This window comes from Ictalurus punctatus, chromosome 14, assembly GCF_001660625.3.
Source record: "Ictalurus punctatus breed USDA103 chromosome 14, Coco_2.0, whole genome shotgun sequence".
Taxonomy (NCBI): domain Eukaryota; kingdom Metazoa; phylum Chordata; class Actinopteri; order Siluriformes; family Ictaluridae; genus Ictalurus; species Ictalurus punctatus.
Window position 1 is genome coordinate 8,969,772 of NC_030429.2, and position 21,302 is coordinate 8,991,073.

Here is a 21,302-nt window from a genome sequence, read left to right on the forward strand (position 1 = left end):
CGGATCCGATAAAAGCAAGCGCGTCTGAGAGAGAGACAGTTTGCGTCTGACTGAGAGAGAGAGAGAGAGAGAGAGAGAGCGAGCGCGAGCGAGAAGGGGGTTGGGGATTGCAAGGGAGGGTGGACTGATCTATGTGCCGCTGCTAAAATCTTGTTCTTATGTTTTCATTCTCAGAGTGAGTTTTTAGCTCTTGAAGAGACGCGTCTGGTCTGCAGGGGGAATGCACGGAGAAACCACCCTTTCCTCTCCTCTTTCCCAATGTGTATTTTCCCACAGTTTTTTTTTACTTGTTAACGTGAGGGGCAGAAGACGAGAAGGTGGTGCAGCTCAGGCTTCACTCTGTCACTCTGCTTAAGTGGATGTACTGCAAAAAAAAAAAAAAGGACTTCTCTGCACAGAAGGATCGTGTTATCTTTTGCGGCTGCTGCTTAGTGGAGCCGCAAACTTTCTCTGCTTAAAGATAAATAATTCAAAAGCTCGGATCCCATGCTACCCCCTCCTTTAAACATTTTTAGATGATGTCATTGCACTGCGCTTTTGGCCAGAGCTCCAGGAGACCCACAGCCGGGCAGCGAGCGCGGTGAACTCCGGAAAATCAGGTGCAGATCCGCTGTGTTGAGTCTCGCGGGTGGCTGGATCTGCCACGCGCATCTGTCCCCTTGTTCTCCCTCCATCATCTGAGCTGGACCGGACTACACCGTGCGCCGACTCCCACAGTTCTTCGTGGACCCCTCGCAGCCATGACCGAGGCCGACTGGCGGCGCTTGAAGTGCCCCGCGCCGCGCGCAAATCTCCGTCGCACCGGCCAGTCAGTCCGCCTCTCTTTTCCTCTCCACGCTTATCTATACCAATCCACGGAACTCTCGTGTCATGTTTGCTCCATAATCTCTCACTTTTAAAAGGACCCCAAGACCTTTGACGAACACTTCGTGGAAGTGAGTGTGAGAATTGTAACATATTTGGAATCCTTGGATCAAAAAGTGTTTCATTTCGCGCGCTTTCCCCTCGGGTGATCCTCGGACCGGAAGTGGAGCGAGGACGCCCGGTAAACTTGGCTTCACCTGTTACCCGTAACCCGTGGAGAATACCAGCTGTTATGGCCTAACCCCCCACTTCTGCTCTCCTCCTCCCGCCCGCTCTGCCCCGCCCCCGAGCCGTTACCAAGCGCGCAAGCAACAGCCGCCGTTACAGCCGCTCCCGGTGGCACGCTCGCCGCGCACTCCTCACTGACACACACACACACACACACACACACATACGCACCTCCTTCTAAAGGGGGAAGCTATGCGCGCCGCCCGGTGCCGGCGGGAGCGTCCGGTGACCTTGTGACCTTTCCGTCGGGATTACACCGGCGGGATTGAAACGTGAACTTTGGAAGAATCGAAGGCGACCCGGCGTTCATTTGTTTTCCAAAACGCTCGGAGCGACTCGGCCGGACGCAGGGAGCGATGCGGTCCTTCCTCTCTACCCTGGCTGTCTTGTAAGTCATTAATTACCTAATACCTGACTCCTGCACATGTGTCTTTAATGCAAACCGTTTCCTGTAAACTGTTTCCTGTAAACTGTTTCCTGTAAACTGTAATGCGTAAAACATTTACTCTGTAAAAACAGAAGCTATGCCATTTGCTACACGCTTCACTTCCCATGACTAACTGCGAGTCTTGCATAGATAATCACAAAATGCATGAAATGACATCACCCCCTCTGGGTTGCCATGGTCACGGGTGTCAATCAGACATGCTCTCAGGTAAGAGTGCCTCATCCAAAGAAAACAAACTTCAGAATTTCTGCGGTGCTCTCCCACAAGCCCATTTTCCTACTTGTCATCTCCTTTCTTTTACACATGGCATTCATCTTGAGATGGTTGTCATTGTTCTTTTGTCAACCTGTGCACAGGTTGTTTATCTCCAAAACCTACAATTTATCTAATAGTATTACTAACTGGCATGAAATTGGCATCTTATCTGCTGTATGGGTACAGAGAAATCAAGAAATTGGTTAAGAGTACCACATCCCCTGGAAGACTGACACACATAGCTGTCTAGAGGACTGCTTCTATAAATTATTGCAATTTGTACCGTATTAGCTAAGCATTTACAAAGTTCAGTCCAATGATGGGAAAAGGCCTTTTTGGGGGGAGTTAGGTTTAAAAAAAAAACAAAAAAAAAACATTCCATAGAGATGATCGAATATAATGCTGTTTAGATTTGTATTAAAAAGTGGTTTTCTGACTGCTACAATCACCACTGAAGAAAGATGAAGCCTTGTGAAGTATCAGGATCAGGTGTAGAAGTGATTTTGTGATTATGCACATATGCATAATTTTTTGAGCACAAAGTCTACAAATGTCAATATGAAGTGTTTGTGTTTCTCATCTAAACCTTAACCACTAAACCTTACCACATGTGCAACACTCAATTCTGCACAGACTGAGAGAGGTGCAATAGGATCCATCTATTTCAATTCAACTCTTGTATTTCATCACCCTCAAGTCTCTTGTGTGCAGTCCAGAACCAACTGCTTCCTCCGGGCCCTTGGCCTCAGCCTGCCTCGCAGATGTGAAAGGTGCACTGTGTAATGTGGCAGTAACACTACATTGCAAGCTGATTAGCTGGTTTGTGTTCCTGCCATACCGCTTAAGCTGAGACAGTCAGTCAAAACCTGTGCGAGACAATGAACTCTTCTTGAAACGCACACGGGAAAAAGGGTTAGGGGCAATTTGGGATAGAACTCCACTTTCCACACACAAACACCTTTAGGACAAATTCTGTCTCAGGTCTGATGATGTCACATCGCTTTGCTTGTCTTGGCTCATGACCACACAGTGCTGTAAAGTAAGAGCTCCCAGCTACTCTTTCTCTCCTCTGCACACCCCCCCTCTCTGGTTGGCTTCAGGGTTGATGCGGTTTTGGAGGGATAGGGGGAATCCGAAGTTGCAGTTAAAGGGGTTTTTTTTTTCTCTTCTCATTTTCTCTTCTTTTTGAGCTTTCTCCCTCTCTCAGCGTAACTGTGTTGTTTGAACAGCTGAGAATTCTTACCGAGCTCTGAGCCATTTTCACCTGCACTGCCAGCGCTGGCAGGTAGATGAAGCATGCATACATCACAGCAGGCAGCCAGTGCTCATATGTCTGCAAGCAGGATGCATAAATATGGAGATATCATGCATGAATGCACATAATATCAATAACACCCCATGAACAGCGGCCAGCAATCATTCAGTAAAATGCACATTGACTATGCACCGTAAAATCTGCACAGATTTACAGTTTAACAATACTTGTAATTAAACAGAGTTAATGCATACTGAGATACATAGGGATGCTAGGAACCCAGAGACAAGGTATCATAATGAATTTTAACAGACATGTATAGAACATGTAGAGACATGAAATATAAATTATAGAGGTGGCTGATGATGCCATTCTATTCTTTACAGTGACGTAAAGCCACTTGGCTGCCATACTGGAGCTTTCTTTCCTTACTCATAAACGTATGGTTGTCTGTGGATGTAATCTTTTAAAAACTGGCAAGTATTTCTGGGGAGAAGGCAGGGGTACTTCTGTCATCTCTCGAGGTCTCTATTATGTTTATCTATATTATTGAAGCATCTGTTGATTTTAATGCCTTGAGGTTTATCCTGGGTATATCAATAAGGAATTGGCCTCATTTATTAATCTATATTAAAGTTGTGCTTAAATGTTTTAATAGGCCAAACTGAACCTAAATTATTATGACGTTCCCATGCATATTCATGACACAGCTGATTTACACTTAGTGACACCCCAAAAAATCCTCCATTAAAGATCAAACTCACAGAGAACTGAAAACAGCAGGACAGTGATCCAAAACATACATCAAAATCAACACAAAATGGTTTACTGACCACAAAATCAAGGTCCTGCCATGGTCATCACAGTCGTCTGTCTTGAAACCCATAGAAACTTGTGGGGTGAACTGAAGAGGAGAATCCACCAGCGTGGACCTTGAAATTTGAAGGATCTGGAGAGATTCTGTATGGAGGAATGGTCTCAGATCTAGTGCCATGTATTCTCCACCCTCATCAGCCATTATAGTAGAAGACTCAGAGCTGTTATCTTGGCAAAGGGAGGTAGCACAAAGTATTGACTAAAAGGGTGCCAATAATTGTTGCACATCTATAAAAAGATTTTTTTGGTAAACCTGTGTCATAGTTGCAATGGTTTGTGTGTGTGTGTGTGTGTGAGTGTGTGGGTATATATATATATATATATATATATATATATATATATATATATATATATATATATATATATATAATGTAATTGATGATTATTATATGATTTATGATTTGAAGTCTATCAATCGAGTAAATTGATTAGTCTCCTTGTACATATCACACTGTTTGTGTAAATACTCCTGCAAACAATGTTTACAAATACATTTCTGTATTATCAGCTTGATAAATGAGGTCAACTGCTTGTAAATAATTGTGCATGGCATGATTCTTAAACCTTTAGTTGCAAAGAGTCAGCTTACATATTTAGCTGTGCTAGTGTGCTTAGTGCCCTTTATGCGTGCCAGCAGGAAGCAGTAGTTAACCAGACAGCATGGATCAATGCACTAGTAGAATGCATACAGAGCATAGGCCATGACCTGTATGTACAGGTGTGAAGTTAGTACCCGAAACCGCGGCGTTCCTCTCCAGAAGTGAAGACCTGGTCAGCAGATGTACTGTCGGCAATGACTTCAAGCACCTGGCCAACACACTCTACTACTCGTGTAGTCTTTAGCTACAGGTGCACTGTCAGCACACACAGGTGCACAAAAACCACAGACACACAGTCAGCCTGCAGACGCATACCACTGCTCACTCCATATGCGCTGACCCCAAGCTGGTGCATTCCCAGTGTGCACACATGTTGAACCAGTCTGTTCGGATATAAAGCCACCATGCACAGCTTATATGACCCAAGGCGTTCGTTCTAGATCATTTTGCCGAGGGAAGACAGCCAGTGGGAAATACAGAGACGACCACCCTGCAAAAAAAGGATGATAGCCAGTAAGATATACAGAAACATAAAGCCAATGCTGTTCAACCCCATTGGCAGTTTGCAGTTATGCATGGCCAATGAAGGTATTCCCACAGACAGAGTGCAAACACACATTGGGCCAGTATGGGAAGGACAGTATGAATCAGAGAGGCTATGGAAAGAGATGAGGAGACGAAGTCATGTCATTCAGATGATTTTCCAGCAGCACCATTCAAACATCTGAGGCATCTGTCTCCCTCTCTCATGCTCCCTCACTTTGACTTCCTCTTACTAATGAGGCTGTACGTCCAAATAGCTCCCTCTGTTTCTTTTTCTGTCTGTCTCTATTTCAGGATGAGAGTCCTAAGAGTCAACCTAAACTTTCTAAAACTTTTTTCATGACTTAGTAAACTCTGGGAAATTTATTTGATTGAGCAGAATTGATGCTGTAATGAGAGCTGTCACTGCAGAGGTTTTGCCATATTTGAATATTCTGATAATCTGATAATTGGGAAAACCTGTGTTGAGCTGAGCAGATGTCAGGCAGGTGTTATTGTGTGAAGTACCTATCATGTTTCAGTATGCAAATACTTTCCATGAAATATCTGGTATACAGGGTTGGATGAGTTTCCAATTTGATATTTATATATAATTTTAATACTTCCAATATCAAATAGATGTGGTCTTCAATTGTCTATGGTCTAGTTTTGGGTGGCGTTGGTTAAGAGAGAGAGAGAGAGAGAGAGAGAGAGAGAGATCTACTTTTAATCAGGAATGGAGTTTGTTGGAAGGCCCAGATATGGAGACAGTTGATGCACATTGGGCAACTTGTGTGTGTGTGTGTGTGTGTGTGTGTGTGTGTGTGCCATTTGTTAACTACTACAAAATAAGAGAAGATGTTCTGATAAGGTCATTGTAAATAAAGTTGGCATAGAAGATAACATTAAATTGGATAAACCTTACTGGCCTCAAGATATAAACTGGCAGGATTAGTTGAAGTTGTGAGGGATTTGTTTTATCATGACAAAAAAAAAAGATGAAAGGTTTTGACTATGCTCACATAAAAAAGTCAAAGTAGTTAAACATAGTTTTGTTGTTGTTCCAAATCCCTTTCAGATCAAATGGGATTGTCCTTTTGGTCAGATGGAACCGTTTAAGGTTCAGTTAAATAATGGACTATTTTTAAAATTGCAGAGTGGTGAAAATAGCACAGCTGCCACAGAGGCTGGATATTAAAAATGTTATTGTGGATATTCAAATAAAGTGGTTATTTGGATATATTAGGAGAGTATGTTTGCGAGTGTGTGCGTGTGTGTGTGTGTGTGTGTGTGTGTGTGTTGGTTGCTCGGCCAGACAGTGCTCGATCAAGTGTAACACGTGAACACCTGTTTTTTTTTTTGTAGATTACAGATTAATTATCAGGGATCGGTATATTGGAATAAGGGTAAAATGTTCTTCTTTTTTGATGTGGTGAGACAGTGTATAAAAAGCTTATGAATGTGTGTTCTGTGAGAACTATCTGATGTGAAGAGAAGTAACTTGTGTGTGCATGTTCCTAATTACAGTTATATGTATGGGAGTCTGAATGTGTGTTCAGCATCTGTGTGCTGCTTTGCTGCAGCTGCCAGCTGCCGACACTGTTTCTCAGACTTTATTTTCCCTCGTTCTGTTTCCCGCTCTCATATCTCTTCGTGGCTGGGACAGCGTGGGGGAGTCTTCCCATTCTCCTAAAACCAGACAGGGAAATGAGAGAGGAAGGGAGAGCAAGGAAAGAGGATTTAAAAATGACAAGATGAGAAACACTCATTCAAATCTTTTCATATCTCTTCCATTATGCTCGTTTTTTGGGACGCCGCCTCATGTTTTTCGCCTGCTCCCCTCCAACTAAATGGAAGTGATGTAATAATGAGGTGTGAGGTCTCAGGATGTAAACAAGGATCCAGGTCCAGTTGAATCATTCCAAATAAATCATAGGCTTATCGCATGTGTAAAAATATCATTAATATTGCTGTGAAGCTACAACTCGGCCACAATTCAAAGAGATTATTCTGTAATAGAGAGTGTAAGTGACTAGGAATCCCAGTGTTAACTGCTTGGTGACCTATTACATTAGTAATTAGTGAGTGAATGCCTGGATATGAGTGTGAGAGAATGATTGGAGTTCCATTAAAGCAGTACTGCTGGAACTTAAGGACATCCACCAAATACCCCTCTCTCACACAAGTATTCATTGACGCTTACTCACATAGTGCATATACACCCGAGACCATGGTATGCCACCGTATGGTTACTAATCTGAATCAGGGTCTTTCTGCTCTCTGGTTAAGTACATCTTTCCATTTCCCATTGCATAAGCCTAAACAGAAATGTAGAAGGAGTTGTCTGTAAATTATGGAGTGGTGACAAAATTTCTCTTATGACACTAGTCTTAATAATCAACACCAGCAATGGTAGCAACATTGGAACATCTTAAAGTCTGATTTACCTTTTGCTCAGCATTTGCTTTCATAAAGAAACATAAAGACGAAATAGAACTTTCTGGATAATTCGTTTAACTTGATGGAAATATTACGAGACACTACTGACGACTTCTGTGCTGTACTAACTGGTCGAAATGCAGTAGTTGTCTAATTCTTGGTTCCCTGTCAAGAAGAGTAACCAAATTCAGAATGGGTACTTAGATATTGTATATGTCCCTTGGCAATGGAAATGGATTACTGATTTGTTTCTGACCTAGGTTACACTGTACAACTATGTGGTAGTCTTTTGTAAGAAGAAAAAAATTAAATAATGAAAGGACTTGTCAGCTTGTTTCCTGCTCTGTTTTTAGGGTATTTCCGCCAGAGGGTTCGGAATTAATTTTATGATGCCTTTGAATAAACTCATAACTTGTAAATTTCTGAACTCTGACTAGAAAAACAAAACAAAACAAACAGACAAACCCCCCCCCCTCAGAATTCCTTCTGGGAAAGTCCACGACATCTCCTCAGTGCTGAGTTCAGCATGTGACTTCAAATCAACATGGTTGCTCACAGCATCATCAGAAAACAAAGTAGCATATTTTTTTTTTGACATTTTTAAGTGAGATATACTGTATATACAGTTGCGGTCAGAAGTTTACATACACTCTTCATGAACATGAATGTCATGGCAATATTGGGCTTTCAATAATTTCTTTGAACTGTTCTTTTTCTGGGGCAGAATGATTGTACAACATATATCTTTTTTTTAAAAAAAACAAAAAAACAAGAATTTGGTTCACAAGTTTTAATTTATTGGGGTTTTCTGTGGTCAAGACAAGGTCAAAATTATACATACAGGTTCAAAAATATACATACAGCACACCTAATATTTAGTTGAATATCCCTTAGCAAGTTTCACTTTAAACAGATGCTTTTATTAGCCATCCACCAACTTCTGGGAGATTTCTGTTTGGATATTTGACCACTCTTCTTGGCAGAATTGGTAAAGTTCAGTGACATTTGTTGGTTTCCTGGCCCTGACTCGACTTGTAAGCACAGTCCACAAATTTTCGATAGTGTTGAGATCAGGACTTTGGGAAGGACATTCCCAAAGCTTAATGCTAGCCTGCTTTATCTATTCCACAACCAGCTTTGATGTGTGTTTGGGGTCATTGTCCTGCTGGAACACCTAATTGTGTCCAAGTTTCAACCGTCTGGCTGGTGGTTTGAGATTATGCTGAATAATTTTAAGGTAGTCCTCCTTCTTCATTATTCCATCCACTTTGTGCAATGCACCAGTTCCACTGGCAGCAAAACAGCCCCAGAGCATAATGCTACCACCACCATGCTTAACAATTGGTACAGTGTTCTTTACGCCACCAAACATACCTCTGGTCATTGTGGCCAAACAACTCAATCTTTATCTCATCTGACCATAAAACTTTCCTCCAGAAGGCTTTTTCTTTGTTCATATGGTCAGCCGCAAACTTTAGTTGGGCTTGAAGGTGTCACTTATGGAGCAGAGGCTTCTTTCTTAGACGGCAGCCTTTCAGTCCATGGCGATGTAAAACTCGCTTGACTGTAGACGATGACACTTCTGTTTCAGCAGCTTCCAGTTCATGGCAGGCCTGTGCCTTGGTGGTTCCTGCGTATTTCCTGACAATCCGAAACAATTTCCTCTCAGCTGAGAGTGACAGTTTGGGTCTTCTTCCAGACCTTGGCAAAGTGGCTACACTTCTCAATAACTTGTACTTACATACAATTGTTTGAACTGATGATCTTGGAATCTGCAGTTGTTTAGAAATGGCTCCAAGAGCCATCCACCATCCTCTTTTTCAGATCTGCACTGTCCTCCTCGGACTTTCCCATATTACTGTGTGTTGGTCAAGCCAATGAGTGCTGTCAAACAAACCCTTTTTATGTTGGGACAGAGAACCTGCTAGTTGTAGTCAATCATAATCACTAACAGGAAATTAAGGTCTTGGTAACTTGGAACTTTCAGCACCACTGAATTAATAACATAAGTGTTTGTATGTATATTTTTGACCCTGTATGTATAAGTTTGGTCCTGTGTTAACTACAGAAACCCAAAATAAATTACAAGTTGTGAACCAAATTCTTGTTTTTTTATTATTAAAGATGTATGTTGTGCAATCATTCTGCCCCAATCATTCAAATTATTGAAAGCCCAGTATTGCCATGACATTCATGTCCATGATTGTATGTAATAAGTGTATGTAAACTTCTGACTGCAACTGTATTCGTATTTGCTTTAGAGAAATCAACATACAAATATGTCAGCTTGTTAAATCTATAACTGAGTATACTGTTCGCTGTATTAGAGGAGGTAACTCACAGTTAGCTTGCTAAATTTTTACTAACAAATGACAGACATGGAAGTATCTATGTTTTTTCCACTTTGTAGCTCAGACGCACTGAGGTCGAAAACAACATAGCTCCGACATCCCACTTCCGAGTGGGAAGTTGAACACAGCATTAGTCCCTGTGCCATAGTTCCAGGAACCTTTTTAGTGCTCTTAAATTTTTGAAGACCAACAACTTTTTAAGCTTGACATACTGAACATCAGTGATTGATGCATCACGAAATGAAAACTGTTTAGCCAATAATGAATTACTACAGCCTACGAAATGCTCACAAACCAGGAACCCATTCAGGAACGTGTAGTTCTTTTTCAGTTGTTCTGGAACACTTTCTGTCCAGAAAAGTTTCCATTTTTGGAACATCCGAGGAAACATGGCTACTAGTCCACCCCAGTTGTCTGGGCAGTTTACTGTCACAACATTTACATCTGTGCCAGTGCTGACATCACATTCCCCACACCACCCTGAAAGAGAGAAAACGTTTTTTTAAAAATGAAAGTGGTTATGAGAGAGAACTTGATTATATAGTTTGTTCAACTGTTGATTTGCTGATAGCTGTGTGTAGAAAGAGATAAAGAAATGGAAAAAAAGGGTCTGCCAAAGACAAGTGAAGTACATGACAGCAGGGGAGAGGAAAGAGGAAAAGGGAGGGGAAGTAGAAAAGTTCTTAGGGCTTGTTTATATGCAGCAAGTTGCCAGGCACAGGGCAGTGGGATTATGCGTTCACCCTCAGGTTTTCCTTTTGTAGGGGGCACTTAAACAAGGCACACCCATCTCTGGAGTGTACTTACATAGTACATAGCATTATGGAACATGTGTGCATACTCACACTCACATACATAACACATCCCTGAAGCCTCAGCACACACATCTTTGGCACATATACTCTGATACACTTCATTAGAGTGCACAGCACACCCTTCCCATGCCTTACGAGAGCTGATCTCAGCAGGAACGAGCCTTGAACGTAGACCTAGTATCAGATTCTTCCTAACGACTGACTCTGATTTAGCTCTAATACATATTATTATAAAGCAGAAGTTAAGATGGTGTTTTTTTATATACATTATTTACAGTATTGCTCCAGTTGTCATGCTGCTCTTTTGAGGATCTGCGTTGACTTCAGTCAGTTTTCTATGTGTGTGCAAAAAGATTGGTGCCTGACTCAGGAGAGGATGAAGAACAGACAGGCATTAGGACCCTGAAGACTAGGTCAGAGGACACTGGTGCTTCCTTTCAGAGAGGCTGCTGTGTGAATAGTAAACTTGTTTCCATCAAAAAAGACATACAATCGTTTAGCAAATGTTGTTCATTAATCATGTAATACATGAAATCCACAATACACAGAAGCTTCACCAGTTTTGTTATTGATCTGAGACCGTGACCTTAGTATTATAAGGTTCAACACGTGTAAAGAATGAATGCTAAATAGAACCTTATAATATTAAAGTCTTATGTCATAGCAAGTACCACATTCTGACTGATTTTAAATCAGTGTTGAATACTCTTTTCAGCAGAAAGTCACTAATGCCTGCTCAAAAGTCACTAGCAGTCGCCAGATGATGTCATAGACTACTTTGAATATTCACTGAATCAAAATGATCATTTGCATATCAAAAGGTGTTACAGAGACACTGAGAACAGAATAGAAAACAATATAAATTATATCTTAGAGAAAGAAGAAGTCATTGTTCATGGCACCTCAAACAAACTATTTATATATTTACAAAAGAATTTATGTCAAGAAATGAAGCAGTGGAAGTGAGTAGTACACAAAGGAAACAATTCTGGAACAATTAATATAGTTAAGAAAAGAGTTGTAGAATAAAGAAGTGCATAGGTGTCACAAACAATGCTGATCAGTGACTGTTTGTTGGGAACAACTTCATCAACTGAGTCAGGCTTTACACACTGGTGGTGAGTTGACCAAACCTGCTTATCTCAACTCATATAACCAGCAGCTGTGATGTGAGGTGGAGAAACGTACGGAGTACAGGACAGTCGCTAATTCCCGCTCAAAGACTTGCTAGATTTGTTGCTAAATATTTTTTTTAAATAAGGTTGGCAACCCTTTTTTACAGATGGAGAGTAATAATAGGGTAATTTTTAGTGACCAGCATCTTTATAAATCTAGACAAGTTTGTGTTTCTACTAGCATGAGTATTCAAATGTTACCTAAGCTTGTACTGTGGGGAGTTGGGTTGCATTGTTTGTGAATTGTTATCAAAATATTGACCTTTTTAATACTAATTTAAATGTTCTTTGAGCACTCTGACCAATATCTATGGTGTTTTGGTCAACCTTTCTATTAGCATAATCCAAAAACAGATGCATAGTTTGGTCAGATTAATCCAGACTAATATTTAGCTGTGACACATCAGTGCTTCACAGTTTGTCTTTAATATACTCGAAGGCATGGCACAATCATAATGCTCAGTGTTCCATGCAATATGCATTTATATAAATTTTATGTTTTTCATTTAAGTTTCAGAATACCTGGCTTGAGCTCTTTTTTTTTTTTTAATTTCATAAACATGCACTACACCTTTAAGGGGTTTACTGGACTTCATTTCTGATGTTTATATGAGATTTTTATTTTTTACAACAAATTCCAGCTATGCTTCTTCTCTTGTTCTACTTCAAATATGCTTTCAACTTTGCCTCTGACATCTGTTTTAGACAACCATTGGACTCGTGCCAAGAGTTGCTTTAAAGCTGTTGTCACAATTTCTGATGTTTCACACAAAGCTATTCGGCTCACGCACCCTGAAGAGAACCTGAAAGCAACTGTTTGAGTTCTGCTAGGCCGGGCTGAAGGGCTCCTGGCAAGAGCTCGCTTCACCCTTGCTCTGAACTACCCCGTTTGCTCTTAACGCAGCACAAATGGTTCTCGCAAAAAACACTGTCCAAGTTTCCATACAAATGTGAGCAATGCCTCAAATGTCAACTTTTTCCTCTCCCAAAGTGAGGAGATTAAAGATGGCAGACAGAGAAGGGAAAGGAGAACAGAGATCCATCCAAAATCAGTGCACACACCCGTCCCTCCCACCCACCTCCTGGGCTGCAGAGATGAATAAGGAGATTATCAGGCATTTAACATTCTGACAGATTCAGCATCCAGCTCACTGGGAGGTAGGAGAAGGAGTTGTGATCTTATTGTTTCTAACTTTAAGATCTAGCCAAGTGGTCTTAAGTCAGGATACCTACAAGAGGTTAGGGATTAAAGAGAACTCCAAAAACTATGGTAGTAGTCATTAGGGTGTGTCCCAATTAAACCATCCTCATCATCATCCTTTATAGTGATGTTTATCACTGTGTTTGGGGAACTAGGTTCAAGTGTGACTGCAGTTAGAAAAAGGGCTCATGAGCTGTTCATAGGTGGCATGGCCGGAAGAAATCTGGGGTATTCCACAAATCCAGTCCCAGAGCATCATTTCAGAATAAATTATAATGTTTTTCAGCTCAGCCTGTTAGGTTCTCATACACAGATGAGAAATTAGGTAGGTATGTGGATTAGGATTTAAGTGGAGGCAATAAGGATCAGAGATTAGAGATTTTTTTATTCAATTTTTTCTCCTCCCTCCTTTCAGGTATATCCAGATGATGCTGGTGATGTGTAATCCTCTGCAGGTGAGTTGAATTAAAGCAACTCAGTCATATTGTGTATCATAAATCACACATAATTTGTGAAGAATCCACACATTACAGTATTTTATAGACTAAATTTGCAAGACTTTTTGCCTTATTTAGTCAGAATCAGAAAGCCAGAAATAAAAAAAAAAAACAACTTATATTAAATAAAAATAACTTTAAAAGACTTTAAATCTTCAAAAAAAAAAAAAACAATAAATGTATATGGTGAATGCTTAATGCCAGGGAGTAGCTACTTCTGGAGTGGAGGTTATAATAGTGCAACCTATCTAACTTTCTGTCCATATATTAATGATTCACACATTTAATTCATTCCAGAATTAATTTTTTTTTTTTTTTTTTTTTTTACAACTATGGGAAGCTTTAAACTGTTCAAGGAAGCGAATTCTCAACATGGGAGCTAAGAACCCCTGTTCTGAGAGTTTCTGTTGTATTTCTAAAAATCTACCTTTGTGAGAGAAGTGAGATATCAGGGCGTAGGAGAGATAAGACACCTGCATGTATGTTCCTTTGCCTGCAGGTGTTCGGAGTTGATGGCGTGAACTTCAGCATGCACGTGGAGAATCAGACTCGTGCACGAGACCCCATGAGCCGGCGACAGCCCCGAGTCTACCAGCTCTACAGTCGCACCAGCTGTAAACATGTCCAAGTGCTTGGCCGAAGAATCAGTGCCCGCGGGGAGGACGGAGACAAATTTGGTAACAACATACACACGTACACAACAGGCTCTGGACCACTCACTCACTCCAGGGTTGCACAAAAATGGCTACATTTTACATAAAACTTGTGCAATATTGAAATCAGTTATTTAGTAAGTTATTCAACCAATTTAGTTTAAGTACTCTGGCATTTTATCATTTGTCGCTGTACATTGTACATTAAAGAACAGCTCTTTAGTGATAGTAATTGAGTGTTAATATTTTAATTACTAAATATAAATACAATTATATGCCAAATAATAAAAAAATACAGTAAATATACAATCACAGGTAATTAACTGCACAATTAGTTCATCCCTACTCACTCCATTTATTTACTTTTCTGGCTTTCTTTCATTGTTTCCTCCCTTTCTGTCTGACTCACTGTGTCTGTCTTTTTCAATCCCATTCACACGGTACAGAAAAGAACAGAAAAATAATGTCTTAGAAGGAAAAGTATGTATCTGCAGACAAGATGTTGGCAAATCGACTCGAAGACGAATATCTTGCTTATTCTGTTGCACAGAGACAGTCTCACATACAGCAAGGAAAAAGGTAGTGAGGAACGTGTGTGTGGAAAACAAACACCTCAGCAACTGCTGACACTGTGATTCATGAAAGGGGGGGGTGTTGTTGGAAAGAATGAAAGAGAGAGGAAGAGGGAGTGTGAGATGGATACAGCAAAGTCAGCGCTGGGTGTGAGTGTGTTAGCAGCTCATCTCCAGATTGATCTCTCCATTGATCCGACGTTTCGCCTGTGGGTTTTTTCCCTTGAATGGTTTTAAACAGCGTGCTGACCATGTCCTCCCCCTCTCCCTCTTTCCTTCTTTCACTTTTACCCCTCATCTCACCTCTCACCATCCATCTATCCATCTATCCATCCCTCCATACATCCTCCCCCACTCTTTCTGGATGCTGTCTGATGCACTGCAAAGCCACACAATCAATGGCAGAGGAAGTTGAAAGATGATATGTACCTACCTAGGTGACTTTACTGTAGTACTGATGGCTAATACATTTACTTACACTACAAGGCTTTTTCATCTGTTTTTATTTCCGGTGCTTTTGTGTTTTTAAAGACTTTTTACTTAGTTTCATACATACTACTCATTCAATTCTCCCTGGCAGTAATGGGATAAATTAGAAAGATGGAGAGTGATAGCGAAGATTGGGGGAAGAGAAAAGGGAGGCAGAGAAAGAGCTTATTGATCGGTGCTGACCTCTGCACTCGTAAAAGGTCATCTAGGATCTCGTTTTAGAGGTTTATGTTTAAACAGGCACAACCCTTGTGAAAGCCTACATGAATGAAACCGAGGCACACACACACATATGCCTACTATGCAATTACTAAATGACTTTGATACTAAAATAACCTCTTGGGAGGAAAAAGATTGTTACACACATCATTACCTGACACTATCAGGAAAAAGGACAAAATGGATATGTGACTTAAGAAGGTTAACCAGCCACTTATTGCTGGGCAATATCATTATATATATATATATATATATATATATATATATATATATATATATATATATATATATATATATATATATATATATGGTCAATATCATGATATTTTGTCAGTACTCCTTTAACATTATGACTACATAGTATCTGTAGTAATAAGTAGATAATTGAGATAATTGACATTGTCCCCCTTTTAAGAATTTATTGTTGTACACAGTAATGCTTTAAAAATGTAACCACTGCTGTTTGCTTAATTATGATGATACTAGTATTATAATATGGTTTTATATACTTCTAATGCCACTTTCAGTCACAGTGGGGTTTAAACTGCTAAAAATATCTCCTGAGGGTTTTATCTCCTCAGCAGATTTATGTCTGCTCTTTTCCACAAATACTGCTAACCGTGTTAATGTTAGCACAGGAAGTCAATCATTATAGACTTAAAGCAATCATTAAAGGCTAGTTATTCAGTTTCTGTGTGGTATTTACGACAGTTCTCAAACTCACAACCTAAACTCAAACCATCTTGAACAGCCAATCTGAAATTAACTTAATGTTTATGTTTGGAGGAAAGAGTGAATGTTTTACCTGAAACAGTAACCTCATACATTCCCAACATTATTGTAATACTTAAACTTAAGTGTTTATAAACCTAAAGTTTCTCTATCACATCAGAAATGTATGTGCGATTACCATGGACAAGAAATATGTACCTCGTGTACAATGTTCCCAGGACTTTGAGAAAAATGGAAAAGTTGAAGAGTAGTTTTATAACTACATCAATAAATATCTAAGAAATGTGACTATACAACACAAATTAAAAGATACAAGTAGTACACTCTTAAAAATAAAGCTCTTAGGATTAGACAGACATGGCTGAAAATATTAATGAAGCTGTTCTTATGGAGCTGTATGGAGTTTTATCCAAATTTCCCAAACTGCAGCATTATAATTACGCATATCACCACAAATGTTTCCCTCTGAACAAGTAGATCCATCTATGAAAGAATGCATTATACTGTTTTAGGCTTCAATTTGCAAATGCATTTGACTGAAGTATTAATGACAAATAATGTGTTGTGCGTAAACGTTCCCAGAGCAACTGCGCTTAGATGTCCATTATAAGTGAATTTAGAGTAAGCTGGTTATTTTTTCTTTTCCCAGTACATGAAAATGTGTAGAACCTCTTAGAATAGAAATCATACATACTCTGATGATGAGATAAATGGAGCTTGTGTTGAAAAATGCTGGAGTATTCCCTTAATTCAAATTCTCCCAATAAATTATGTTTCTGTTTAAATAAAAGTTGAATTAACTATTGTCTAGGTGATTGGAGGTGACAACCAATTGAACCAAAAAATATTTTAGACAAAGATTGCATTGGGGGGTAGGGGTGGGGGCTGATGACGACACAGTGGCTTAGTGGTTAGCATATTTGCCTCATACCTCAGGGGTTGGGGGCTTGATTCCCACCTCTGCCCTGCATTCGTGGAGCTTGCATGTTATCCCCGTGCTGCAGGGGCTTCCTCTGGGTACCCCGGTTTCCTTCCCCCTTGTATACTGTTTGGCATCTCTAAATTGTGCAGACTGTGTGTGCAAGTGTGCCCTGCAATGAGTTGGCACCCCATCCAGGGTGTCCTCCACATGTATATTGGTTAATAACATACTAGTTGAATAAAGGTCAGTAGTCAGAGAGTACTATAATCACCATCTTAAATTACTATAAGAAACCTCAGCAAGACAGACAGAAGGAAATATCTGGATTGTCACCTACTGTTTTTTTCTTGTCATTATGTGTTCAGTGACAGTGTTCCATGTACTGTATTTCTTTTGTAACGTCCGTCTGTATGCCTGTCTTTCTGTCCCTTCACAAGCCCAGCTTGTAGTGGAGGCAGACACATTCGGCAGCCAGGTGCGAATCAGGGGGAAGGAGACCAACTACTACCTGTGTATGAACCGCAGGGGCAAACTTGTAGGCAAGGTGACACATCTCTATGTTAGCTAAAGTCACTTCATTTCATTCTCTGTGTGGACAATGAGTTCATGGCAAACTGACAAGTGCTATCTCTCTCTCTCTCTCTCTCTCTCTCTCTCTCTGGCTTTGTCTTTTCTCTGTGTGGATGTTTTTTTCCTGGATTTTCCTAGAAGGCCAGTAATCGCAGTGAGGACTGTGTCTTTATTGAGATGGTGCTTGAGAACAACTACACAGCATTAATGTCAGCACGTTACAAAGACTGGTATGTGGGCTTTACCAAGAGGGGGCGACCTCGTCGTGGCCCACAGACGCTTCTAAACCAACAAGACGTTCATTTCATGAAGCGCCTTCCTCCAGGGGAGCAGCCGGACCACATGCCATTTCGTTTCACCACTGTCAGCAAGAGGAGCAAAAGAGTCCGTGCTGCGCGACCACGCTAACTTGCGCTTCAATAAAGCTAAAAACCCACTGTCCCTCTAAGGGACACTGATAACATTTAAATCAGGGCCTTGCAACAAAAGACAGCCCTAGACTACATCCCAGTAAATGGGACCATGATAATGTTTAAATCAGGACCTGCTAAGGAAAAAAATAGACTAATGGGACCATGTTAATGCTAACAGGACCTGATGTGGATGGAAAGTCCAACCCCAGTTCACTGGTTAAACGTGGAGCGCTTTTCTTTTGAAGATCATGCTGTACAGTTGTACTGTAGCATTCTCCAGTAAACAGGATCTAAACTGGACCAGCTATTATACCAAAAATGTGCTATTCCCCACCAGAGCCTTGACTTTAGCCTGGCACCAACATGCTAAACCAAGCCCAAACATGATGCAGCGATGAGTTGTAGACATTTTCTATGGACTAAAGAAACAGAAAAACTGACAACTAACAACCCTCAATACAGCGTGGGAGACACCGGACTCTACAGTCTACTAACCAACCTCTCATAAAGACAGTTCTCTCTTACACACAGCATAGTCTTCACTCAGGATTCCCAGAACAAGATTCATGAAAATGTGACTGTGAGAGAAGAATGAATCTTCTGGAATCATTTAGAGGGGTGTGAGATTTAAATTCAGTAAGGATTAAAAAAAGACTCCGGAGTGGAATAAAGGAGAGACTACATTTGAAATCTCTCCTTCTCCCCCTGCCTGCAAGCTAGTATGAATTTAAGACTGCGTGCATGTGTGTATGTGAGTGTGTGTGTGTTTGTGTATCTAAAAGAGTGTTTCAGGTTGCACCAAAGACCACATTGGATGCTCCCACAGATGACGTTGCAGAGTACATCTGCGTAGGTGACCTTAAGGGGAACAAATGTGCTTGCCTTTGTCTGGAAGAACCTACTAAAACTGGAATGTAATAATAATAATAATAATAATAATAATAATAATATTAAAAGGCCAAGAAAGTCCTTAGTAAGCTGCACCAAAAAAATTAACTATTGACCAAAGAGAACTGGAGACCAGTGATCAATATGACTATACCCCGCACCCTAAAACTCCTGAATCCAGCAGCCTATCAGAGTGCAGGACTTAGCAGTGGGACAGGAAAGGGGCGGAGTCTTCCCTCTATATCCCTTTTGCTTTTGAAATGACAGAAGGAGCAATGTTCCTGTTTGGATTCCAACTGGAATGCTGCTAATGTAAAATTCAGACAAAGTACCAAAGTCATATATGTTATTGTTAAAAGGAAAAAAACAAGCATTACAATAAGTAAAACTATATATATATATATATATATATATATATATATATATATATATATATATATATATATATATATATATATATATAAGAGTAAAAGCTAAATAAGTGACTGCTACTATATTTGTTGTTACTATAAAGTTTATTTCAGTTATTTATTTCATCTGTGTGTATGGCAATCTTTCTTAAGCCAGTAAACTCTACGGAAAGTGTCTGTTTTAAAATATGCCTACAGTGTCTGTCTGTCTGTCTTTATTATTTACTGTGCAATGGTTTTCAAAAAACATATTTATTCAGAATTGGTCAAAACAGAAGTAATAATTACCAGCATCATGATAACCAGAGAGTGACATGGTGCAGCAGGTAGTGTTGTTGCCCCGCAGCTCCAGGTTCCCCAGTTTGATGCCTGGAGTTTCCCATGTCGTTCATATGGGTTTCCTCCATGTTCTTTGGTTTCCTTCCACTTCCCAAAAACATACACTAAATTTCCATTAGGTGTGAATGTGTGTGTGCAATGGGCTGGTGGCCCATTTAGGGTGTGGCCACTGAAAAAACAAGAAAGGAAAACATTTTCTATTATGAAATAATTCAAGGGCCTCCTGATTTCTGGATAAAGATTATAATAAGTTATCCTCTAAAGCTACACGCAGCCATGACAGATGAGACAATTATTCCAGCAAACACACACACACACACACGCACAGATCCCTGTTTCGGCTGGTGGCAAATGTAGGCCTGCTATCTGTGAATCATTAAACGATTCTCGCACACACTTACGCACACACTACCATCACTTCCAACCTGTAATCCCGGCAATTCCACTCAGCTGACTCAGCAGGAAAGTGGAGGGTTCAGAGAAGGAGGGTGAGCGAGGGAAGAAGGGAAACAGAAAAGGGGGAAGAGAGATCGAAAACGGCCTCTGGAAGCGGCATGGTGGAAAGATTCCACAGCCAAACCCAGAGGAAGGTGTATGGTAAGGCTGCAGCAGGAAGGAATGTTAAAAATTTGCGTGAGAACTGAGTAGTGACCCGGGACCTGCAGGAATTATGGGGGAAAAAAAACATATCCCAAAAACCCACAGGAAACACACGCCCTACATCACACACCACCAGAAGCATATACGAATCATATAGTAATCACAGACCCACATATGTGTGTGAACACAGGAACCTGCGTCAGCATATTAGAGAAAGTCACATACATCAGGAGCATAATACATTACACTATGGATTACTTAAAGGGTCCACCCATCTCTCACAAACATACAATACATTCAAATGTGAAACAACACACAATGCACACGTCTGTAAGCATTGCTGTCATACATGCACTTGATATGATTGCTACCGAAAATCCACCGTGCAGCCACTAATACATACATAGTGTGCCCTCTAAATGCAAAACATCGCTCAGCGCAGAGAACCACAAATGCATGACCTCACACACAATAGTGGTAAACCACAACAACAGTAGAACCCAGGAGCCAGACCCACAATGTAAAGTGAATGATTAAATATGCACACAAAATGCCCTCACAATTGCACACCCACCACAAGTGACATGCGTTATGCACACACGCACACATACAGATGCACACAATACATCATGACCTAACCGTAATGTTTTAAACAACTACAAGCTCTTTTAAACTTTGGCAACTGGTTTTAGGGAGTTGGCAAAGAAATCTAGAAAAAGATAAACACACAAAACAAGGACATATTTAACATGGATTAGTAACAACTAAATAAATCTGTGTGTAAATTAGAAACAGTTTTGTCTCTGGATTGCCTCTGCTGAAAACATTTTTGCATCTGCCCTCGTTTTAGTTAAGGAGTAGTACAGCATTTTTAAACTTAATATCTATCTACTGCATCTGTGTCAGTCAAGAACAAGATGCAGGACAATAATTGCCTTTTCCTGAGAAAGAATGAAACAAAACTCACTTA

At 40.3% G+C, this 21,302-nt stretch overlaps 1 protein-coding gene across 3 annotated transcripts; it reads left to right on the plus strand.

The window, feature by feature from the left end:
- fgf18a (fibroblast growth factor 18a) lies at positions 1–19,382 on the plus strand. 3 transcript variants are annotated; one of them, XM_017484605.3, is made up of 6 exons: positions 14–1,480; positions 12,819–12,985; positions 13,444–13,483; positions 14,025–14,202; positions 17,550–17,656; positions 17,821–19,382. In XM_017484605.3, the coding sequence occupies exons 3-6, from the start codon at positions 13,454–13,456 to the stop codon at positions 18,088–18,090; spliced, it is 585 nt and encodes a 194-aa protein (XP_017340094.1). In that variant the 5' UTR covers positions 14–1,480; positions 12,819–12,985; positions 13,444–13,453; the 3' UTR covers positions 18,091–19,382. The 3 variants fall into 3 exon arrangements, with proteins under 3 accessions (XP_047015894.1, XP_017340094.1, XP_017340092.1); XM_047159938.2 differs by lacking the exon at positions 12,819–12,985 and having other exon boundaries at positions 1–1,480; positions 17,824–19,382; XM_017484603.3 differs by lacking the exon at positions 12,819–12,985 and having other exon boundaries at positions 17–1,480.
- The last annotated feature ends 1,920 nt before the right edge of the window (positions 19,383–21,302 follow it).

Excerpts from the sequence above, each read along its gene's own strand:
- fgf18a (XM_017484603.3), top strand. The coding sequence starts at position 1,449 with ATGCGGTCCTTCCTCTCTACCCTGGCTGTCTT. Across the intron at positions 1,481-13,443 it reads CTCTCTACCCTGGCTGTCTT|GTATATCCAGATGATGCTGG; the intron begins GTAAGTCATTAA and ends CCCTCCTTTCAG. Across the intron at positions 13,484-14,024 it reads TGATGTGTAATCCTCTGCAG|GTGTTCGGAGTTGATGGCGT; the intron begins GTGAGTTGAATT and ends CTTTGCCTGCAG.